At 37.7% G+C, this 14765-nt stretch overlaps 1 protein-coding gene across 1 annotated transcript in view; it reads right to left on the bottom strand.

The window, feature by feature from the left end:
* The window catches only part of Mgtor (nuclear basket protein megator), a 362060-nt gene that overhangs the window by 258749 nt on the left and 88546 nt on the right, over positions 1–14765 (bottom strand). Inside the window, exon 7 of the mRNA XM_083118344.1 lies at positions 10179–10357. Coding sequence (XP_082974470.1) covers positions 10179–10357 — 179 coding nt within the window. The remainder of the gene's footprint in view (positions 1–10178; positions 10358–14765) is intronic.

Genomic DNA, 14765 nt, shown 5'->3' with positions numbered 1-14765 from the left:
ACTGATAATCCACCTACTACGATGTCTAAAAATGCATAAGTTTGACAAAGCTTATTTTGTTCACTTCATGCTGTTGAGCTGACCGGGACTGGATACATATGACGCTCTGAACCATTCTGCATGTCTTCAGGACACTTTGATTACAGTATATAAAGATGCTTGACGTCCATCTATAAATGATCACCCTCCCCCCCCCCCTTTCCAATTACCCGAAACTTCTAAAACTTCCAAAACATATTACCAGTTTACAGAGCAAACATACATCCAACACAATCAGATGCTTAAACTGAACCTAATAGATGGCAGTTAGAAGCAGTCATCCACCGGCCATACCCTTGAAAGTGGGTCCTCCGTTAATCCGTCATTGACTTTCACAGCAGTTCTTGCTTTTTTCCGTAGAAATTCATAATCATAGTTCTTTCCCATTGTTACATAATTTTTGAAACAATATACCCTTAAAAAGTCCATTTTATAGTCATGTCTTACTGACATGTGAGTGGAGAAGGTTACATAATTTAGAACTACATAATTTGTATTCATGTCCAGATATTATTAGAATAATTAAATCAAGAAGACTTAGGTGGGCAGGCCATGTGGCACGAATGGGAGAGGAAAGAGGAGTTTACAGGATTCTTGTTGGGAAACCTGATGGTAAGAGACCTGTAGGAAGGCCAAGACGAAGATGGAGGCACAACGTTGAGATGGACCTAAGGGAAATCAGTAGGGATGGAAAAGAGTATATAGAACTTGCTCAAGATAGGGAAAGATGGAAGGCCTGTGTTGCTGGAGCCATGAACCTTCGGGTTTAAGAAGGCTAGGGAGTTAGTTAGTTAGTTAGTTAGTTAGTTAGTTAGTCTTACTGACACTTGAGTTTAACCCCTCCCTTATGCTTTCCCGCTTCTTACGTTTCCTGCATTTTATGTTTCTTTAATAATGGGTCCCTGATAAACGTAAAATCGGGGTTTGACTGTAATTCAGATTTCACTGTATTACGAAGTGTAACCTTAAATGCCAGATCTCTCACGTGGCTGACTTTTGAAGCCTTTTCATGTGCAGGCTTTACAAACTTGCCACGAAGTACAAAAAAAAAATTAAATTGAGAACTATTTGTCGTAGAGATTTGAAATTAGTTTTGCTTTCTTTCTTAAAAACAGGTTTTTAAGCGGAGGTAAATTTTATACATTGTGCCTTTCAATAACACTGTTCTACAAATTTTCATCTTTTTTTCTGTTACAGAAAGGAAAGTAGCCGTTTCTTACTGAAATTGCCCTCCTGAACACAAATATGCACTTCATTTTTTAAGATTGGCTCTTAATTTGAAGTTACGGCATAATTCATGTTACTCATAACAAATGCATTGGCTCTTATTTTCAAGATAAGCATAATTCATGTTATATAACAATTAATCATCATAAGCAATGTGGGCATAAGTTGATACATATATCAAGGGCGCCTGCAGAAGGGAGCACTTACAGAATTTTATCATACACAGTAAGATTAAAATAAAATACTTGATTATTTTTATAAAGTTACGACTAAATGAGATTAGTGATTCATTAAGAAATACATTTTGTAATTTATCAGTCTCCTTATCCATTCTCGGTATTATATGTTGATATTTCTACTGAAGTTTGGAACCCTCTGCTTGCAATAACCATGCGTGCAGACTCATTTTTCGATGCATAAAGCTACGTCTCTCTTCTCTGTAAAGCAAACAACTTAACTCTTGCATATAAGTGAAACAATTGAAACGAACAAAATAAAGTGTCATATTTCCTTACATTATCAATGGGATTTCTGCTTCAGTACAGTATATCCAAGTGAAGTACTGTGAAACTGACAACATGCAGTTATACCATTATTGCTGACGAGAAGGTATTAGAAATTTAACGCAAGCAATTGATAGAATTGCATTGTATAGGTACCTGATTTAGCTCATAAAACAGGAACACACTGCTAATAACAGCTTCTGAAAGTTCATATACGAGGTGCATCCTGAAAAAAGCTCCAACGGTGCCTGTAGGCTGCATTAGTGGCCGGAGAGCGACACACACATGCGGGCAGGATGAAGTGGCATGTAGATGTTATCCGGTAAAGTCGTAATGCAGCCGTTTTAGGATAATTCTAGGTTAAAGATAGCAGCTCTCATACAGTCTCCCACCGACTGTGATGTAGCCTATGTGTACTAATCACATTTTAGCATGCTCAGAATTTGGCACAGAGCCACCAGCAATTGTGTGAGGTGTGCAGACCAGATGCCGTGAGTGATAATATGGTCAGACGATGGAGCAGACAATTCACAGAAGGTTAACTGAATATGCACAACCCTAAACAGCTGAGTATACGTGGGCCCTTTGCATCACTTCAGGTGAGAGATCTTGATTCGCTCCCTGTACAGCTCTGGGCTTGCATGTACCGACTTTCATCTATTTGTTCAATTGAAGAGGTTTCTGGCAGAACAAGGATTTGACAGCTACACTGCGGTAGAGATAGTTACAGTCTTTGCTGTCAGACACACCAGGGTGCCTACAAACAAGCAGAAATGAAATTCCCTGACTCTTCCAGGTTTTCCAGGACAAAATTTACATTTTTCCCTGACAATTACAAACTAAACTATATCAATGTTTTTGCAAATAGAAATAATAAACTCACACAGATCCACGTATGGTTTTGTTAAGTACCAATATTATCTTCTGTGAAATTGACTTAATTTCTCTATTCTCTATGATTTGAATTCAAACTGCAAAATATTGAATTTGGAAAATTATTACAATTCACAAGCTAGGGAAGGATAACGGAATTTTGTCATATGCAGTTAGTTTAAAATAAAATACTTGATTATTTTTAAAGTTACGACTAAATGAGATAAGAGTGAAGAGCGAATGATTAAGAAATACAATTTGTAAGTTATCAGTCTCCTTATACATTCTCGGTATTATATGTTGATATTTCCACTGAGGTTTGGAACCCTCTGCATGCAAGAACCATGAGTGCGGACTGCGGACTCATTTTTCAATGCATAAAGCTACTTCTCTCCTCTCTGTAAAGCAAACAACTTAACTCTTGCATATAAGTGAAACAATTGAAACGAACAAAATAAAGTGTCATATTTCCTTACATTATCAATGGGATTTCTGCTTCAGTACAGTATATCCAAGTGAAGTACTGTGAAACTGACAACATGCAGTTATACCATTATTGCTGACGAAAAGGGTATGTACAGTAGGTATTAGAAATTTAACGCAAGGAATTTATAGAATTGCATTGTATAGGTACCTGATTTAGCTAACCACACATTAAAACAGGAAAACACTAATAATAAAAGCTTCTGAAAGTTCATATACGAGGGGCATCCTGAAAAAAGCTCCAATGATGCCTATACACAGCACTAGTGGTCGGAGAGCGACACACACACATGCAGGCAGGAAGAAGTGGCATGTAACTGTAATCTGCTACAGTTGCAATGTAGCCGTTTTAGGACAGTTCTAGGTTAAAGATTGCAGCTCTCATACAGTCTCCCAACGACTGCGATGTAGCCTATATTGCACGCTCAGAATTTGGCACAGAGCCACCAGCAATCGTGTGAGGTGTGCAGACCGAACGTCGTGAGTGACAGTATGGTCAGACGATGGTGCAGACAATTCACGGAAGGCCAAGTGAATGTGCACAACCCCATACAGCTGAGTACACACGGGCCCTTTGCATCATTTCAGGCGAGAGATCTTGGACCACCCCCTGTACAGCCCTGGCCTTGAATGTACAGACTTTCATCTCATTTCCTTAACTGAAGAGGTTTCTGGCAGGGCAAGGATTTGACAGCTACACTGCGGTAGAGATAGTTCCAGTCTTTGCTGTCAGACACATATACCATGGGCAAACAAAATTTAGTGTCATGCTACGACAAATGCCAGAACAACGGTGGTGATTATGCCGAAAATTAGGTTAGGGACTCACTGTTACTAATGCAATAAATTACAACTGATATTCTTGTTTTATTTATGCCTAATCGGTAGGGACCTTGATATTTTGTTATTTTTTAAAAAATTGGTTTATTATTCTTATTTTTTTATTTTTTACTATACGGTGTTATTTTTCCAAAAATTCACATTTTCATTTTAGCGCATTTTCTGGCAAATATCTGAAATTATACGTTCATGGTGTTTTTAAACTACTGTTTCAAATTGTAAGTCACATGGCTTACGCCTCTTCGTGGGAGATTGATATCTTGAAAGGTATTTTCCATACCCCTTTTTTAATTTTAAGGTAAGGATTTTAGATAATGGAATTTTCCCCGTATATACTGAAGGGTGCATAATGACCATAAGTGGTAGTGTTGTCGCCTTTTAATCAAAGGGTCGCTGGTTCGATACCCGGTGGAGGTACATAGTGGTTCGGATCCCACTTTAAACTGTAGGTCCGGTCCCGATTAGCCTTACTGTGCATAAAGTGGACTTAAAACACAAAATCAACAACAACAAATCAACATAATGACCATAAGTGGCGACGCACCTCAAAAATGTAAATCAATCAATCTCACGTGACAGATACCGATATATTATGGCACCAAAAATTAGCATTATCTTCTTTGACTTGTTAGTGTTACGTTTCCCAAAATTCGCGTTTTTGTTTTAGAACATTTATCTGCCAAATATACCGAAACGTAATACTCCATTGTGGTTTTAAACTATTATTTTAAATTGTAGGTCGCATGGTCCACGTATTTTCGTGACAGTTTCATATGTTGGAAATGCTTTTTGAGGAAGTAAAATTAAAGTGCTCCCCTGCACTTTTCCATGAAGGTGTATAGTAGGGGTGTGGAGTTAAGGCCCCACACTTTCTTGATCATGGCTGAAGGTAGGGGTAATGTGATCAGCATCACGCTCCTGGCTACCATTATCCCTCAAAGTTCCCTCAAGGTACCAGCTTCATATGCCGGAGGAGTTTGAATAGGTGGAAAATATCCCAGTTCTCCCCCGCAGGGGATCGAGAAAATCGTGGGAAATACATGATTTAATGTGGCTGTCAAAATTATTCCATGTACGTATAACTATAGTTTACTCTTGAGTAAAATGTTCGAAAACTTGCATGTTCTATGTACACAAACATGGCCTAGAAAATACAAGAATGTTGAATTACATGGAATTTTTCGTTGTTTTAGGACATTTCTTTTTAAAAAAAATCGCTAAAAACGCCTAGAATTCGCATTTTATGCCAAATTCGCATTATTTCGATATTCGAACGGGCGAAAAATGTGTCTAGACATCCTAAACACAACTTCGCAGCAATTACCATTTTTCACTGTTTTCGCGTTTGCGAAAAATCAATGTCCCTACTACTTAGAAATTACTTTCTGGCCACCACTCGTATAAATCAGTAGATGGAAAGTGAAAATTTAGCAGGGCTGGCAGAGAAAAGTCAATTCTTGAAGAAAGTGATTTGCTTTTATGATCGAATGATTTGAGTAAATATGATACTAAAATATTTACGTATTCATTATTAGTATTTTATTTCATAATATTGGACATTAACCTTACTCAGTGAGAGATTACTGACCATCTCTCACGAGTTTAAACAGACAGGACAGGGAGTGGCTTTAATTTCATTGTTATTGCAATAAATTTAAGGTTGGGAGCATGCACTTGCCAACTTTTATAACATTCACCAATGCAGATTTGTTTCACGTTTTCGTGATAGTATTCAATATATATCCCATTAGGTTGGATTCTTCTTGATATCTAAGAATAGTGCAATGTCATTGTAATCCTATGTTAACTTGTGCGAAACCAGTAATACGTCAGGATGATGAAAGAAAACCTTCGTAAGCACTGCTACATTAAATAAGGTGAAGTGAGCCAGAAGAGTAACATATTTGCAGCATATTTGCAGTCTAAAGCTCTTCTTGTTTATGCATGCGATTTTTGTTGGATGTTGCAGTCCATGCAATTTCTGTCGCATGTTGTAGTGAGGTACTTTGTCGGGTGGCGATATTCGACAAAAATCGTATATATCAATGGAACCTATTCGTTTCCATGTTCCTTCGGTTTTCCCAACAAAATGCCTTACTATACGACTTCCGACAACTATCGGACGGCACCACCCGCTCTTATCCCCTCCACCTGTTGACAAGTCCCCTTACTACTCCCATACGGACAAGAAAAAAAATGATAATTCAATGCATTTTCCACGTAATATTTAGAGGCTTAACCTTTACTCTCCCGATGATACCATATGGTATCATCAGAGTAAGGTCGTACTCGGCCGATAATGCCATATGGTATCATAGTGCTGATTACGAAATGAATGTGCTTTTTGGACCTTCATGCTCTTATGTTTAGGTGGAGACTGACACAGGTCTGGAACAAGCCTGGGAAATTCATATTGATGACCAACCTCCCCCCCTCTCCGCAACATATCCATGCCACATTTCCGAACTGAGTTTTTACATTTTGGCTCATTATTCAACTTGTATGGCACCAGGAACATGCAACATGTTTCAATCTCTTTGGAAACGTCCATTCTTTGAAGAGAATACTAAGACTTGCGCCTTCTCCCCAAAATAGCAGGAGAAGAGGGGGCAAACTCCAGATTTTTGTTGTTTTTTTCATTGAAATTCGGTGGTCGTGCCCCCAAACCACCCTTCCTCAGTTCGGCCTTCTGAATTGTACACGGTTGCATGCGCTGATGTTTTAGCTGAAAAACAAAAGTTATCCCAAGTAGATTGCTCCCATAGTGCCAGAGTTATACAATTTTCCTCCAAAAATGAAAATTACCTATTTTTCGTAAAAACAATCACATTTTGGCTTATTATTCAACTTGTATGGCACCCAAGAACATGAAACATGTTTCATTCTCTTGAGAAATATCAATTCTTTGAAAAGAATACTAAAGTTTGCGGCTCCTCTCCAAAATAGTGGGAGAAGAAGGGGCAAACTCCAGATTATTATGTTTATTTCCATTGAAATTCAGGTGTCGCCCCCCCCCCCCCAAAACCCCCTTCCTCGGTTCGGCATTTTGAATTGTACAAAAGTTATCCGAAGTAGATTGCTCCCATAGTGTCAGAGTTATAACAATTTTCCTCTCTCTCTCTCTCTCTCTCTCTCTCTCTCTCTCTCTCTCTCTCTCTCTCTCTCTCTCTCTCTCTCTCTCTCTCTCTCTCTCTCTCTCTCTCTCTCTCTCTCTCTCTCTCTCTCTCTCTCTCTCTCTCTCTCTCTCTCTCTCTCTCTCTCTCTCTCTCTCTCTCTCCCTCCCTCCCTCCCCCCCTGCCTTCACTGGTTTCTGGCGCCGTGGTTGTTTTTTTTCACATTGGTGATTCTTTTGATTTCTTACTATTTGGTGTTATTTTTCCCAATATTCACATTTTCATTTTAGTGCATTTTCTGCGAATATCTGACATTATACCTTCATGGTGTTTTTAAACTACTGTTTCAAATTGTAAGTCACGTGGCTTACGGCTCTTCTTGAGAGTTGATATCTGGGAAGTTATTTTGGGAAAGTCATTTTCCATACTACGTTTTTAATTTTAAGGTAAGGGTTTTAGATAATGGAATGTTCCTCGCATATACTGAAGGGTGCATAATGACCATAACTGGTGACGCACCCAAAAAATTTAAATCAATCAATCTCAAGTGACAGATACTGATACATTATGGCTCCAAAAAATGGCATTATCTTTTATTTTTGACTTGTTAGTGTTATTTTTCCCAAAATTCGAGTTTTTGTTTTAGAACATTTTTCTGCCAAATATACCAAAACTTAATACTTCCATTGTACTTTTAAACTACCGGGTGTCCATAAAATCCCTTTACAACTTCAAAAATTCACTACAAATGCAAATGATGAGATATTTGAGTGATTTTTTTTTATTGTACTCGTTTACTATTAAAGTTTGTACTAATAGTCAATTTGTGTATTTCAGGTAACATTGTGAAGAAAGAGAGGTCCTCGAAAGAAAAATGGCTACTCCGCAAGAAAAAGCACAATGTGTGGCGTGGTTCATTGAAACAACATCTGACACTCAGACTCAGCGAAACTTCAGGACTAGGTATGGGAAAAAACCACCAGCACGTCCACCAATTCGTGAATGGCACAGGAAATTCATGGAGACCGGTACAATTTTGGATAAAGCAGGAAGTGGAAGAAATCGAGTATCAGAGGAAGACATCGAACGTGTAAGACAAACCTTTGTTAATTCTCCAAAGAAATCCATTCACACTGCTGCCAGACAGTTACAGATACCACGATCAACAGTACACAAGGTCCTTCACCACAACCTGCGATTGTATGCCTATAAAGTGCAACTGTTGCATACCATCGAGCCCAATGATAAACCGAAATGCAAAACTCTTGCAGTGGACATGCTGAATCGAATATCGGAGGATGCAATGTTCCTCAACCGAGTGTGTTTTACTGATGAGGCAACATTTCATGTTTCCTGTAAACTGAACACGTACAATACAAGACAGTCCAAAAGTAAATGTGTGGACTGATGTTCAATCGAATCATTGGTCCATGCAAATGTTTACCTTGACCTTTTGACTGAATATGTGACACCACAAATGGCTGGCTGACCTTCAACCAATCGTTTTTTTCCCAACAAGATGGTGCGCCACCACATTGAGGATTAAATGTTCGTGACTTCCTGGACCAAACATTTCCCGGTAGTTGGATTGGACGGGATGGTCCTATTCCCTGGCCACCTCGTTCACCAGATATAACGCCCCTAGATTTCTTTCTATGGGGCTACGTTAAAGACACTGTGTACCGAACAAAGGTACGGAACATTAATGACCTCAAGCAAAGGATCACTAATGCAATTGCCACCATTGACGAGGCTATGTTGGAGGGGATATGGTGTGAAATCGATTTTCGCCTTGACGTCCTTCGTGAAACCATGGTGCCCATATTGAGGTTTATTAAATTATGGAAAAAAACTTCAATATATACTGCTACTATATGTGACAAATTTCATTTAATTTTCTCTTCATATGTGTTTGGAATAAAAGCTTGAAGTTGGAAAGAGACTTTATGGACACCCTGTATTATTTTAAATTGTAGGTCACATGGTCTACGGTCTACGTATTTTCGTGACAGTTTGATATGTTGGAACAGATTATTGAGGAAGTAAAAGTAAAGTGCTTCCCTGTGCTTAGCACCAAGCCTTGAAGGCATATAGGAGGTGTGGAGTTAAAGTCCCACATTTTCTTGATCGGCGGAAGGCAGGGGTGATGTGATAAGCACCATGCTCCTGACTACCTTTACCCTATAACACCGAAATTTTATTTTATTTACCGCTTTTGAACCCGAAATCAACTTTGTTTTTGTAACGAAATTTTGCTTTTTTATTTACCAAAAATATGTACCTCTAGTAGCCGGGCACACGTCACAGGCAGCGCTCAGAACAGCGCAAGATCGATGCGTGGCAAAATCCGTTCAAATAAAACATAAAATACAGTTGACATGTCACTCTAAAGATGCTGTATTTGCTCTTAAAATTAATTTCAATGTTTCATTACAAACTTTCTCGCTGAAAGTTTTTACGTGATCAAATAGAATGAGAGTTAGCTAGTGACGATATTTCACATTACATAACCCAAAAATGTTTGCGAATCTTGGAACATTTTACATTTTTACTGCACATGCTTATACATTTTGTGTATGAAATATATACTGTAGGCATCTATGAACCTTAAGAATGCTTCACTATTTTTTTCCAACCCTCTTGTGTCACTGCTTCCATTATTTTTTAGTTTGAAGTAAAAAATAATAATTTCCTCATGAATTTCACGGAAACATGTTTTTATTTTTTTCTAAATTGCCAAGAAAGTATTTCAGTGTAAAAAATACCTCATAATGTTCTTTACGTTAAGTACAATTTTCTAATATTTTTTTTGGAATTATTATTGAAAGTTGAAATTGTTGCTTATTGGCAACACTGTATGTGGATGACGTGACCTTGACTGGACAGTTTTCGTGGAGTTTACTTTAGAAGGGATATGTTTATTTTGTGTAATAGTGCAGTTTTTAAATCAAATTTGGGATTATATTCACATTTTTAAAACCAACATGTCATTTTATGTACCGCTTTTTCACCGCTATAACAGGGAAATTTCATTTTATTTACTGCTTTTGAACCCAAAATTGACTGTTTTTATACCAAAATTTTGCTTTTTTGGACTTACCTTCATGATTGTATTTAGGTACATATTAATGCGTTGATTTTCTTGCTTCTCCAGTAGCAGTTCCTCAGACATCTGTGCATACTGGCTGTACATCTGAGTCAAGGTCATGCCTGATTTTAACAGTTTGCTTGCAGCTGCTGCAGATGGTGATATATTTTCTAGTGCCCCTTGTGATATATCTAACAACAATAATAGGCATTAAATTCAAGACACAAACCAAACACAGATTTTGACAAGTAGGCACAAACACAAAGTACATTCATAGCTTACATGTATAATGTTCATAAAAAATGGCAAAATTGCAGGTTTCGAATCTGTATCTGGACTTTAGATATACAGGATAGGAAAAAGGTCTGGGATACCATACGCAAAAGGGCATTCCCAGTGAAACAGCTATTAGCTGAGCTTGAAATTTGCTGTTCAGCAGAAGCCATTTAAAACTGCAAAGAAACAACAGTCCAACAGTAGACTAGATTTGAAACAAAACAAACAAAAAATCAAACAAGACAAAACAGTACCAAGATAAATTCAGATGTTATACAATAACATTACTCATTCATAATTGGGAAAAGACACACGCGGTAGTATATAAATACGGAGAAACTAGTACTCACTTTATCCGAGCAAGTTCCAACAAGGATAGTGACAGCAGCCACTGAAATTAATAGAAAGAAGAAGAAAAACAGTTTCACGGATAAAGTGAGTACTAGTTTCTCCATAATTAAATTTACTCATGTTGAACTTCTTGCATGTTGGTGATAAAAGAGGAATAACACCTGAAGATATCTATTTGGTTTGAGAAGTTGAACTAGGCTATAGAATTACGAGAGTTGTACAATTTGGTATCTGGGAGTTGCGACCCCAATGATTTTGTGGTATCATCGTCGCCTTGTAATCAAGGGGTCCCAGAGTTTGATGCTTAGTGTGATGTACATAGTGAATTGGACATAGCTGTGCAAAAACTCAGAATTCATCATTCTGCGTACCTGTTATTGTAAATATAAACCATAAGTGACATTAGGTGTCACTCTTAGTGCAAAAGTCTAATTATAGTGAGCTCTGCAAAACTCGAAATTGTTCATTTTGGTAAACTACTGATAGTAGGCATGCTCTGTAATTATTATTAACTTTATCTGCCAATGCAAAAGATAATGTTTATAGTCAGCTGCACAAAAACCACTTGAAATGCGTCATTGTTCAAAACTACTAAGGCATATACTAGCTTCTTCTGCTAGTGGAAAAGAAAAGGATTACAGAAAATCTCGAAATTCGTCATTCTGGGACTACTAACAATAGCCATGTGTAAAAAATTGAAACAGTTAACGGTGCATATTGCACATAAGTACTGCTATTACTATCTCCTTGAGTATCAGGACTGCTATTACTATCTCCTTGAATAAAAAATAAGTTAATAATATATCAAAATTAGTCCTTTTGGCAAACTAATAATGGTAGGCATGAGTCGTAAACTCATTATCTGCAAATGTAAAAAAATAGATGTTACAGTGAACCACACAATATTTTCAAATTTGTTCTTCAGTGCAATCATTAAAAGAAGATATGTACCATGAGCACTGTTACTATTGCCTGTGAACAAAAAAAAACACTAATTACAGTGAGTTACACAAAAACTTGAAATTTGTGTTTTGGCTAAAAAATTACTTTACACGTGCAAGTTTTGTCTTTAACCTTTTGCCGCCCAATCATCTCGAACGAGATACCCAAAAGTAACCCTCACTGTCCCAAGCATCTCGATCGAGACGCTGTGTCAAGGTGGTAGTTTTTACGTTATAACTTTTCTATTTTTGGCTAGAATTTCGATTTTATTTTTTTATATTGTTCCTAACACATGTATTTAACAGAAATTGTTCTTTGCATATTTTTTTATCTTCATGAAAATGGAGGGGAAAAGGCGGGAAAAGGTACTTCTCTTTTGCAGCTCTTTTCAACGTCAAATTTTTGCCGACAAAGGAAGACCGGCTTTGTTGTTCTAAAGCAATGCTTCTCACTCCCTCCTGCTAAGTGCATTCGAAGGAAGCTTGTTTATCAGTATCCGATGTCAAAATGAAAGTTTTCCGTGAGGGCGCAAGCAGGGCTGGGGGAAGGGGAGGGGGAAGACTGGTTGTTGAATCTGCGTTGTGAGAATGGAATTTCGAAGCGTGCTGAAGGAAACCTTTGTTTTTTTAGCACAAGTGTCCACAAGTGGCAACAGGGGTTACCCAGCATTGTCTAAAAATAGAATTTCAAGCAGCTGCAAGAATTGGCGCCCATTTTTCACTACGTTGTAGCTTTTCATCCGTGAATGTTGTGCGTAGGTGTCCTTTTGTGCCCAAGTGCAGTGCAAGGACATAATTTTTGGGGGCTTTCTCCCTTCCCCCTCCATATATACGCCAAATTTGCATAAATTTTGCATTTTGACATTTTTTTTCGGGGGGGGGGGAGAAACCCCATTTTTTTCAAAAAGTATTTTCAGAGGATTTCCCCCCTTTCCCCCTAAATATATACGCCAAATGTGCATAAATTATATATCTTCTGAATCTGTGATTCATTCTGCGTACAACGGTATATCGTTCATATCTCCAGGGCAAATAGTCTCTGAGCTAAAGTCATTTCAAGGTACCGCTGCATTTTGAAGCTTGAATCAGTGGCGTGCCGACCATTCCTTTTGGGGGTACAACTCAAGTTACATTGGTCATATGATAATAATGCAAATATTTTTGTTCCTTACATGTTAGCGATCATTTCCATGTGCATGTCGACACTGTCATGTACTTTTTGCTTGAGGGGAGGGTGGGGGAACAATTTTTTTTTTTTTCGAAATTTTGGAATTTTGAGAGTTAGCCCCCTCCCCCCCCCCACCACATATATGCCGAATTTGCAAAAATTTCATATAGTCTGAATCTCTGGTTCATTCCACGTACAACGGTATATCACTCATCGCTCTAGGGCAATTAGCCTCCGATCTACACTCATTTAATTGAAACTCTGCATTTTGCTCAAAATCGGCTCGGGACAGAGAGGTTTACATGTGAAAAAGGCCTTGGGCGGCAAAAGGTTAAACTGGCTGAAAATATTTTGGAGTACACCCATTGGTGAATATGCTTACAAAAAGCATGGAAAAAATATTGATTGATAGATTTGCTTTATTTTACTTCACCTTTTGTGCCACTTTTAGCTAATTTGCGAAATGATGATATGATGAAGAGACACTACCAAACATCCAGGTCCACGCCAGGCTTTCCTGGTGTCATAGCATGATGTGCTAACTATTCTGCCACAGGGGTCGGCTATCACTCACTGTACAGGGGGTGTACTGGTTAAATTATTTACAACTTTTTATATGGTAATTACTAGGGAACGGAACTTTATGTGCTAAAAAAACTCAGAAATATTTATTTTTTTGTGCGTCATAAATGTTGAAAATGTGTGATAAAAACAGGAAAATATGTGACAAAAATAATAAATATTTGGTAACAAAAACAAAATATTCCATGCATTTTAAACACCTGAAATCAGTTTCTAAATGCTTACCTCTTAGCAAGCTATTTTTTGGAAGAGTTGCAGTGGATCACCATAGTTTTTCTAAATTCTCCATTGTAAATCTGTGACGATTATCTCTAAAAAGCATCTTATATTGTGAGATAGATCGCTCCACGTCACAAGAAACAATTCCTGCATATTTGAAGCATGAAATGTCACTAATGTTGAAGTTTTCCACAGCTTCCTCTTCCTCACCTTCCAAAACATGTGTAATTTAGCACAAAGTTTGAAAACCTTGGTTTTTCCCAAAATATTCTGTACATTTAGACATTAGCACTTGTGTGTTAGATTTGGTGAGTTCTTTAAGTTTTGTTTCTACTATACGGACTTCACCCACGGAAGCTCCCAATGTGTTTGCGGACGATTCAAGCTTTCGTATGGAATTAAAGAGAAAGGACAGGTTTGTTGAGATGTATGTCAATTCGACTTTTAATCTTTTGGATCCCAAGCGTCTCGATCGAGATACCTAAAAGTAACCCTCACGGTCCCAAGCGTCTCGATCAAGACGCTGTGACAAGGTCGTAGTTTTTACGTTATAACTTTTCTATTTTTGGCTAGAATTTCAATTTTTTTTTATATTGTTCCTAACACATGTATTTAACAGAAATGTTTCTTGCACCTTTTTTTTTCTTCATGAAAATGGAGGTGAAAAGGCAGGAAAAGGGACTTCTCTTTTGCGTCTCTTTTCAAGGGAAAATATAAATTTCAAACATTTCAACAATTTTTTAAAATAATTTTTGGGGGTTTTCTCCCTTCCCCCTCCATATATACGCCAAATTTGCATAAATTTTGCATTTTGTGCATTTTGACATTTTTTTCGGGGGGGAGCCTTTTTTTTAAGAAAAGTATTTTTGAGGGGATATCACCCCTTTCCCCCTCCATATGTATGCCGAATGTGCATAAATTATATATCGTCTGAATCTGATTCATTCTGCGTACAACGGTATATCTTTCATATCTCTAGGGCAATTAGTCTCCGATCTACACTCATTTAATTGAAACTCTGCATTTTGATCAAATCATCTCGGGACCGTGAGGCTTACTTGT

Source organism: Lepisma saccharinum, chromosome 3, assembly GCF_977018435.1.
Source record: "Lepisma saccharinum chromosome 3, izLepSacc3.1, whole genome shotgun sequence".
Taxonomy (NCBI): domain Eukaryota; kingdom Metazoa; phylum Arthropoda; class Insecta; order Zygentoma; family Lepismatidae; genus Lepisma; species Lepisma saccharinum.
Note: the sequence above shows the minus strand (reverse complement) of the source record. Positions and strands in the feature narration are given on the sequence as shown.